General features: G+C 37.6%; 1 protein-coding gene across 1 annotated transcript; it reads right to left on the bottom strand.

Annotated features, from left to right (window-relative positions):
• Window positions 1-4,186: 4,186 nt before the first annotated feature.
• On the bottom strand, window positions 4,187-9,424 carry LOC149059846 (uncharacterized). Its single transcript, XM_089226453.1, has one exon. The coding sequence runs from the start codon at window positions 9,422-9,424 to the stop codon at window positions 4,187-4,189; it is 5,238 nt and encodes a 1,745-aa protein (XP_089082579.1).
• Between the last annotated feature and the right edge of the window lie 394 nt (window positions 9,425-9,818).

The raw sequence follows: 9,818 nt of genomic DNA, 5'->3' as shown, positions 1-9,818 counted from the left end.
AAACCTATTATTATTATTATTTGTGAGAACCTGTTATTGTTATTTTAATTATTGATAACTTTGTTAGTTTATTTGTGGAAAATCAGAATTAAAAAAACATTAAAAACCATAACACTATCAATTGTCGTACACAATCAATTGTCGTAAATAATCAATTGTCGCGCTATCAATTGACCACTATCTATTGACAGGGGTCCAGTAGAACTTCAGATATAAGATAAAACAGCTGTCAAGCTCCATGTCCCCGCCCCCCACCCACCACGGAATTTTGAAAAAAAATTAACTCCATTCGTTTGTGCTTCGTTTGTGCTGGTTTGTGCTTTTAATCCCGTCATTTGTGCTCAACCCATGCCAAAGTTATTCAACTTTCAATGTGGGGGGCTAAAATGTACTCCCAGCTACTTCCTTTTGTAAAAAAAATTAAATCTGATGATAACTGTCCCTATAATTATTTTTACCTCTATGGTTTATACTCTCTAGAGTCGTAAAACATTATTTTGCCAGAAAAACCATGCCCTTGTGGATTAGAAATTATTTTTATATTATTCAGTTAGCGGGATTTTCGTAAAAAAAAAAAAAATACTTGTGGCTCAACAAATGATCTCACAGCAAAACACTAACTATAAAAGTGTTACTTTAAATCCATTCTATGTATTTTGGAAACCCAAACCCATGATTTTCGAACGTTAAAAAATTATTTTCGACGTCATCAATGGAAATTACGTGTAACCAAAATAATAGATATAAAGAAATTTCTTAAACTAATTTTCGTAACTGATTTGTGTGATTAACAATGGAGTCGTATATAAAATATATTTTATTTTTAAATATTATATAAGAGAGTTTTTTCGGATATGAAACGAGTGTTGCATAATTTTTAAAATTAAATTAAATTTTAATACTTTTTAAGGTAAGAATAGAGTGGGATTTTTTACTTAAATTTTTATTTACCTTCAAAAATAACACGTTGATAAATTAAATATCAATAATAACGTTTACATAATATTATGCTCTTATACTTTTTGTTGTAAAATTATCTATAGAACATGTTTATTTTAATATAAACAAGTACCTAAATCAATTAACAATAAAAACGTATGTTATTAATTTATAAAAATTACATAACCAACATAAGCAAAATCAATTTATTAAAACAGAAAATAGTCTTAATATCTTAACTTAAATTAACTTTAAATACTGCAACTTGTTCTGACACTTCACGAATGCGAGGAGCATATTTGTACGTGGTATAATTTGTATTCAAATATTAACGTTTTGAAATTATCAAAATAATTTTTATTCGAATAATAATATGTGAAAATTATTCGAATACATTTTTATTCCAATAATTGTGAAAAAATCATTCGGATAATTTTTTATTCGAATAAAATGTCATCTAAATAATCATCTAAATAAAATTTCATTCGAATAACGCCCTACTCTGACTATACAACAGACCAATACATCCATTTACCCTTTTTAGTTTTTTTTTCTAAAATATCAATAAAAGCATGAAAATTTAATACAAGATTCCTGAATCCTGATATATCACTACTAGAGCGCGGATTTATATGCATTAAAAAACAACCAAATATGCGCTAAAAAATCTTAAATATGCTTAAAGATATGCACTAAAACGTTAAAATATGCATGAAAAATAAAAATATGCATCAAAGATTAGCAAAAACTATATTAAATATATATTTTTTTAAATTTTTTTGAACATTTAACTAAAAAAACATATTTAAAATTATGAAACCCTACTAAAAATACTTTTCTTCATTTATTCTGAAATAATGTCAATGGTGAATGGTCGTAATCGTTTTTTTTTTTTTAATCTTGGTATGCGTATTTATATTTATACAAGTTACCTATCAATTTATTGGAAGGAATTTATCTTGGAAGTGGTTGGCTCGCGTATTTTGCAGGTGTTTCTTGGGTGTTATCTGTTAGGAGTTATTGTGTTCGTAATAATAAAATATCTGGCTTTGCTAATTTCTAATGCCAATTTTCCAAAAGACAGGAAGTTTCGTGATCGTGATCTGTGTGCTGACTGCTGCAGGACATTAAATATTACCTATGAATCTATTGATTTGACTTAGGTACTTATATGATCACAATTATAATTTAGAACATATAAGTAAAACTTGTTGTCCTCGTCACTCCTTGAGGTAATTTAATATAATATAATATAAGTCACGTAATTTCCATTGATGACGTCGAAAATAATTTTTTAACGTTCGAAAATCATGGTTTTGGGTTTCCAAAATACATAGAATGGATTTAAAGTAACACTTTTTTAACAATTGCATCGTTAGTGTTTTGCTGTGAGATCATTTGTTGAGCCACAAGTATTTTTTTTTTATTTACGAAAATCCCGCTAATTGAATAATATAAAAATAATTTCTAATCCACAAGGGCATGGTTTTTCTGGCAAAATAATGTTTTATGACTATAGAGAGTATAAACCATAGAGGTAAAAATAATTATAGGGACAGTTACCATCAGATTTAATTTTTTTTACAAAAGGAAGTAGCTGGGAGTACATTTTAGCCCCCCCCCACATTGAAATTTGAATAACTTTGGAATGGGTTGAGCACAAACGACGGGATTAAAAGCACAAACCAGCACAAACGAAGCACAAACGAATGGAGTTAATTTTTTTTCAAAATTCCGTGGTGGGGGGGCCGGGGACATGAAGCTCAGCTGTCACTGTCATAAGAAATCGCTTCACGTTTAAATAATAATAATATATAAAGAATAAATTTGATAGTATTATAAGCATTTAGTGATAACTGAAAATTACAAGTATCTACGGTAAATGGTAATACAAATTTAAATCAAAGCTAAATATAAAAATCTGTTTTGTCTAAAATTGATCTTATGTAAAAAATTGTATTTGTTTTTCCCAATGCTTAAGAGTTACAAAAACTATTAATATTTTTTTACTTTTGCCCATTATAAGTAAAAAGTAGATTAACTTTTCTACCAGAGAACAAGCTGAAGTTAAAAATCGAAAGCACTTTTTTTTACTATAAAAGGTATTTAGGTATAGTCTAAAAAAACATAAAATCTTAAGATAATAATACGCGCGCCCGGTTACCCAACTACTTCGTAGCGCACGCACACACCGACCGACCTGTGTAAATGTGTATACGTGTATATAGCGACTCAAGGGAAGTGGACGGGGTCGCCGAGCAAGACCAGAGAGTGCTAGTGTGTGGTGGTGTGTGTAGATGTGTATATTTGTGTGTGTGTGTTCTTAACTGATAAAGGAGATAGGTAACTCTAAGTAAAAATGGTAACTCAATTTAAATGCTGATAAATATATAATAAACAGTAATAATGATACTACGGCCCTTTTGGCCCAACAGGTAAAAATATAATATTATGCTGCTATGTGAGCTTGTATAATTGACAAATATAAATATATAATACGTAGCCCTCCTGGCACAACAAGATATAATATACGCTGCTATGTGAGCTTGTATAGACAATAAATATAAATATATAAATTACGGTCCCTCTGGCCGGTAAAAATAATAATATTATAATAGTGTAAATAAATAACAATAATAGTAAAAACTCACAATTTGTGGAGCGCAGTCTGGCCAGCTGGTCCTAGCTATACGGAAAAGTTCACACTCACACATACAAAATAGAAAAATATAACAATAATAATAATAATTCACGACATACACACTATGCCGGAACAATAGTAAAAATAAATTAAAGTGGCGATTAGCGCCCGTACAATATAATAATATTAAATAAATTAAAGTGGCGATTCGCGCTCACACGAATTACGAATTATAATAATACTAAATAAATTAATGTGGCGATTCGCGCTCACAAGACATAAAATAATACTTGGTAAGTCGTGCCGATAAAAAAACTATATAAAATAAAAAGACGGCGATTTGCGCACGTAATTCTTTGCGAGTATTTCTCGTGATACTCCGAAAACTGGACTGGTTTGGTTGGGCGGCCGTGCTAAGTATATTCGCTTAACAGCGGCGGGCGATCGCACGTAATCTACATATTATATAATAATTCACAGTTGATACGGACAATTAAAACAGAAATAAAAACAATAATACAAAATATAAATATATAGGTTCAAACAGGTAACAGATATGTGATGTGGGTGTGTGTGTGTGGTGAGCCGGTCGGTGGCTATATAGTGTTATATGGCGTCGACATCCTCCCCCCGTTGAAAATCTGATTTTTCAACACTTGAGTCCTCATCATGCACTGGAAGGCAACATAGTTTCACTGTTGGTCGACGCATTTCCACTCCGCTGGCCGTGCGAAGAGTTACCACTCGAATAACTCCATCCTTACCCGGATGAAGCTGGATGACTCTTCCTAAATTCCACTTGGTTGGATGATTGCTTTCTCCTCTTATTATCACTACGTCATTTATCTGCATTGGTCTTGTACTGCATAACCACTTACCGCGCACTTGACACTGTGGCAGGTACTCACTCTCCCATCGTTTCCAGAATGTTTGCATCAGATATTGTACCTTTTTCCAACGCCGTATACCATTTGGCTCGGCTTCTGTGAGATCATTCTCAGGTGGTAGGAACATGGGCCCACCAATTAAAAAGTGCGCTGGTGTTAGCGCCTCTAAATCAGCCGGATCGCTACTCAGAGGTGTCATTGGTCTTGAGTTTACACAGGCCTCTATCTGGCATAATAACGTGCTGAGTTCTCCCAAAGTGAGCCGTGTGTCCTTCATTATCCTTGTGAGATGAAATTTTGTGCTTTTCACAGCATTCTCCCAAAGCCCTCCAAAATGAGGGGCTGATGGGGGGTTGAATCTCCATTCGATTCCTTCTCCTTCCATTCGCTTATCAATTTTGTCCATGTATGCAGTGAGCTCCTTTTGCGCCCCAACGAAATTAGTACCATTATCGCTATAAATTCTCTTACATTTTCCACGCCTTGACATAAATCGACGTAAGCAAGCTACGAATGCAGCACTTGTTAGGTCTTCCACAGCCTCTAAGTGAATTGCCCTAGTCGAAAAACACACAAAAACAGCAATCCAGGCTTTGATGCCGGTTACTCGACGGATTCCGCTTCTGATAACAATCGGACCAGCAAAATCTACCCCAGCGATAGCAAAAGGCCGAGAGCATTGTACTCGATCCTTTGGTAATGGGGCCATGAGTGGTAACAAAAACTTAGGTCTTGCCCTTATACACTGAACACAACGTGATGTTACTGAACGTGCCATTATTCGTCCTCTCAGTGGCCAATACATTCTTCTTATTTCGGCCAACAAGGCCTGTGGTCCACAGTGCAGTAATTCTCGGTGCCGATCTTCAAATATTAAGCGCGTTATTTTGTGGCTTGCTGGTAGTACTAATGGATGCTTTTGCTGTTCAGATATGTTGGAATACTCTAGGCGCCCTCCGACATGGATTATCCCGTCCTTTATGAATGGCTGCAAATTCTTGATTTTGCTTCTTCGAGGTAGTTCCTTATTAGCTTCTAATGATTTTATCTCCTCGTGAAACGATTCTCTCTGAACCCATTTGATCACAGCGACTTTAGCGCCTTGTAACTCGGGAACTAATAAATGCTTTGGATATTCAATAGTTCTTTTTAGCTTCATATACCTTTTGAATCGTAAGAGCCATGCTACTGAGCGTACTAGTTTGTGCCAATTCGAGAACGCGTCGAAGAGCTTAGTTAATGGTAGAGAAATCACTAATGCAAGTTTTACTGTTCGTTGTTCCGGGATCTCTTCATCTTTGATTAACTGTACTTCTGAAGTATTCCATTGGCCTTTTTGATCTGACATCCATCTTGGTCCATGCCACCAGAGATCTGCTCCCAACAGCTCCTTGGCACTTATGCCACGGGAAATAACATCAGCAGGGTTCTCGGCTGTACGTACGTGGTGCCACTGGCTCGCATCAGTTAATTCCAAAATTTGAGATATTCGATTTAGAACGTAAGATTTTAATCTGGTTTGCTGACTGTTTATCCAACTCAAGACTACGATCGAATCAGTCCATAATTGGCAACTTCCCAACTGGAAGCCCCATGACTCTGACACTTTGTTGACTAATTCGGCAAGTAATAGCGCCCCATTCAGCTCTAAGCGTGGAATGGTAGTTCCCTTCAAAGGTGCTACACGGGTTTTCGAACATAAGAGTCTCGAACTCCATATTCCGTTGCCATCTATAGAACGTACATAAATGCACGCGCCGTACGCTTCTTCCGAAGCGTCGCAGAACCCATGGACTTCGATGTCCTTCGACAGACTTGGAATCGCTTTCCTTGGAATTTCTAGTACCTTCAACTGCCCTAAACTTTGGTAAAAGGCGCTCCATTTTGTTTGCATGGCTATTGGCAACGGTTTATCCCAATCCATTTTCTCTGCCCACATTTGTTGCAGAAAAATTTTTCCTTTTATCAGCACGGGTGTCAAAAACCCAAGAGGGTCAAAAATCTTATTGAGATCTGATAATATCACTCGCTTAGTTAAACATTTCGGTTGTAAAATAGGAGATATAGTAAAAAAGAATTGATCTAACAGTGGCTTCCATTCCAGTCCTAACGATTTCACTATTTCTCCATCTCCTATCTCAAGTGTAAACAACGTATCACCTTCCCGTTTACCCATTTGTTCAATTATATCTCGTGAGTTTGAACACCACTTTCTCAGTGGCATTTTTGCAGAATCAAGGATAGAGTTTACCTCTTTCTGAATTCTACAACAGTCCTCCACACTGTCCGCGCCTGTCATTAAATCGTCCATATAAAAGTCACGAAGAATAGACCTTGACGCTTCGGGGTATTGTTCCTTCACTTCTTCTGCCAAAGCAACTAGGCATTGTGTAGCCAGAAATGACGCTGGTGTCGTTCCATAGGTCACAGTCGTCAATTGATAAGTACGCAACTGCTCTTCCGGATTTTGTCTCCACAAAATCCGTTGCAGGTTCCAATCATCCTCTGAGACGCGTACTTGACGGAACATTTTTTCGACGTCGGATGTTACGACGTATTGGTGTTTTCTAAAACGGGTAAGTATTCCGAATACGTCCTCTTGCACGGTAGGACCGCATTTCAATACCTTGTTGAGCGATAGCCCTGACGAGCTTGTGGCTGACGCATCAAACACAACTCGGAGCTTGGTTGTCAGACTTGAGCCTTTAAGGACCGCATGATGTGGTAGGTAAAAAGATGGTTTTGGTAGCACTAGTTCATCGACGACTTCTACCATATGTCCCATTTCAATATATTCATTGATGAACCTTGTGTATTCAGTTCTAAACTTCTCATCGTGCTGGAATCTGCGTTCCACACTGAGGAATCGGGATGTCGCCATAGCCAACGTAGAACCCAACTCATTCACTGTGTCTTTCCTTGGCAGACGTACTATGAACCGTCCCTCCTCATCTCTGTATGTAGTTTGATTAAAATGTTCAACCGTTTCTGCCTCTTCCAAACATCTTTGATTTGCCTTCGATAGCCGTCCGAAACTGGAAGTCTCACCGACCATAATCGCTTTCCAATCTTCCTCTAAAGATTCGCCGACTGAATGAATTCCAACTAAGGTCACTACTCCTATTTCACCGGTCACTATCCACCCAAGATTGCTGGAGTTCAAAACTACATTTTTGACGTTTAATGGTATCCGAGGTACAGTAGTTGAGAACACATCAAAAAATACTCCACCACCTATTAATAAATCAACTGTCCCTGGATTTTGAAAGAAAGGGTCTGCTAGTTGTGACATCAAATCATCTGGAATTTGCCAACCCTCTTTTGGCGTTTCACATGATGGTAAATTATTCACAATTGTTGGCAACACGTAACATACCAACTTAACACAATAATCACTTAGTCTTGATTGAACTAAGACTTCAACATAGGATACAGCTCTCACTTGGCTCGCCCCAATACCACCGACTGGTAGGTTAGACTTTTTACATTCTAGTTGCAGTGACTTGGCGAGGTTCCCTGATATAAAATTCACCTGTGAGCCGCTATCAAGTAGAGCTCTACACTTACGCTGATTGCCTCGCCTATCAGTAACAAGGACAACTGCAGTTGCTAGAAACGTGTAGTTTTGTTCTAGTCCATTAAAAGCGGATGCAGCTGCCGACACGTTTGACGTCTCTGTTGTAGCCCGTTCCCTTTCAGTGGGTTGTTGAGGCTCTGGATCCTTGTCAAAGTGCAACAGTGTGTTGTGCCTTCGTCTGCATATACGACAACCATAAAGAGATTTGCATACAGTTGCCATGTGAGTTGGAGAAAAACAGTTGAAGCATAATCTTGAGTCTCGAACCACTGTGACACGATCTCCTATTGATAGATCTTTAAACTTACCACATGCGTATAGTTTATGTGGTTCAGAGCAGCAGCTGCATTTTATATTATTGGGGATTGAGGCTATGAGTCCTTTTCTTGTAGCTGTATGATTAGACGTCTTCTTCGTAATTGCGCTATTCGTCGGATATCTTGCCCTTTCACCCTTTTCATTAGCATCTAGTGTTTCGGAGCTCTCAAATGCAATACAACGACTTGCAATGAATTCTTCCAGCTCGATATATGTTGGTAAATCTGTGTTAGTTCGACGCAACTGCCATTCATGACTTGTGGTCTGGTCTAATTTCCTCAAAATAATTGTTACGAGCCATGCGTCCCAGTGCTCAATCGGTTGGCACAACGACTCAAGTGCGGCGATATGAGTTGAGACACATGAATGCAGCTTCTGCAGTTCGTTCGCCGAAGCGACCTCTACTCGGGGTGCGTCAAGAATGGCACGAATATGCGACTGAATAACCAAGCTTTTGTTTTCGTATCTCTGTTGTAATTTTCTCATAGCTACTTCATAGTTGAGTTCTGTGATCGGTATCCCTTTGATAATATCCGATGCTGGACCACCTAGTGCCAATCTAAGGTAGGAGAATTTCTGAGCTAACGAATAATGCTCATTATTGTGAACCATTGCCTTATAAAGGTCAAAGAAGGAATTCCACTCCTGTATATTACCGTCAAATTTCGGTATTTCAATAGGAGGAAGCCGCGCTTGTTGAGAATGCGAAGCACTAGCAATTAATGAATTATTACTCATCGACGAGTTATGCGACTTCTCCTGGTTAATCAACTCTTGCATCTCCGAGCGAACCGCATAATAATCATTTTCAAAGGCTTCTCTAGCCTGCTCATTATCCTCAAAATTGTCAACATCAAGAAGTTCGATTTGACATTGTATCTCATCGAACTTCCTGCTGATCTGCGGCAGTTCTTCCTGCCTGAACTCCACTAACGTAATAGCTTGTTCTCTCGGATTAAATGTATTCATAAAATTTCGAGCTCGTGTTAACGAAGCCTTTATGACACCTCTTTTCCTCTTTAGGTCAGTTAAGATCCTTTGATCGCTCTCGTCTAAACCCATAATCAATGTGAACTAATACAATATCACGTCGAGGTCACCAAAATGAACGGGCCGGGAGCGTAAGATAATAATACGCGCGCCCGGTTACCCAACTACTTCGTAGCGCACGCACACACCGACCGACCTGTGTAAATGTGTATACGTGTATATAGCGACTCAAGGGAAGTGGACGGGGTCGCCGAGCAAGACCAGAGAGTGCTAGTGTGTGGTGGTGTGTGTAGATGTGTATATTTGTGTGTGTGTGTTCTTAACTGATAAAGGAGATAGGTAACTCTAAGTAAAAATGGTAACTCAATTTAAATGCTGATAAATATATAATAAACAGTAATAATGATACTACGGCCCTTTTGGCCCAACAGGTAAAAATATAATATTATGCTGCTATGTGAGCTTG

This window comes from Diuraphis noxia, unplaced genomic scaffold (assembly GCF_037042655.1).
Source record: "Diuraphis noxia isolate RWA-SAM2 unplaced genomic scaffold, SU_Dnox_SAM2 contig0001, whole genome shotgun sequence".
In the NCBI taxonomy this organism is placed as follows: domain Eukaryota; kingdom Metazoa; phylum Arthropoda; class Insecta; order Hemiptera; family Aphididae; genus Diuraphis; species Diuraphis noxia.
This window is presented reverse-complemented; position numbering and strand designations above follow the sequence as displayed.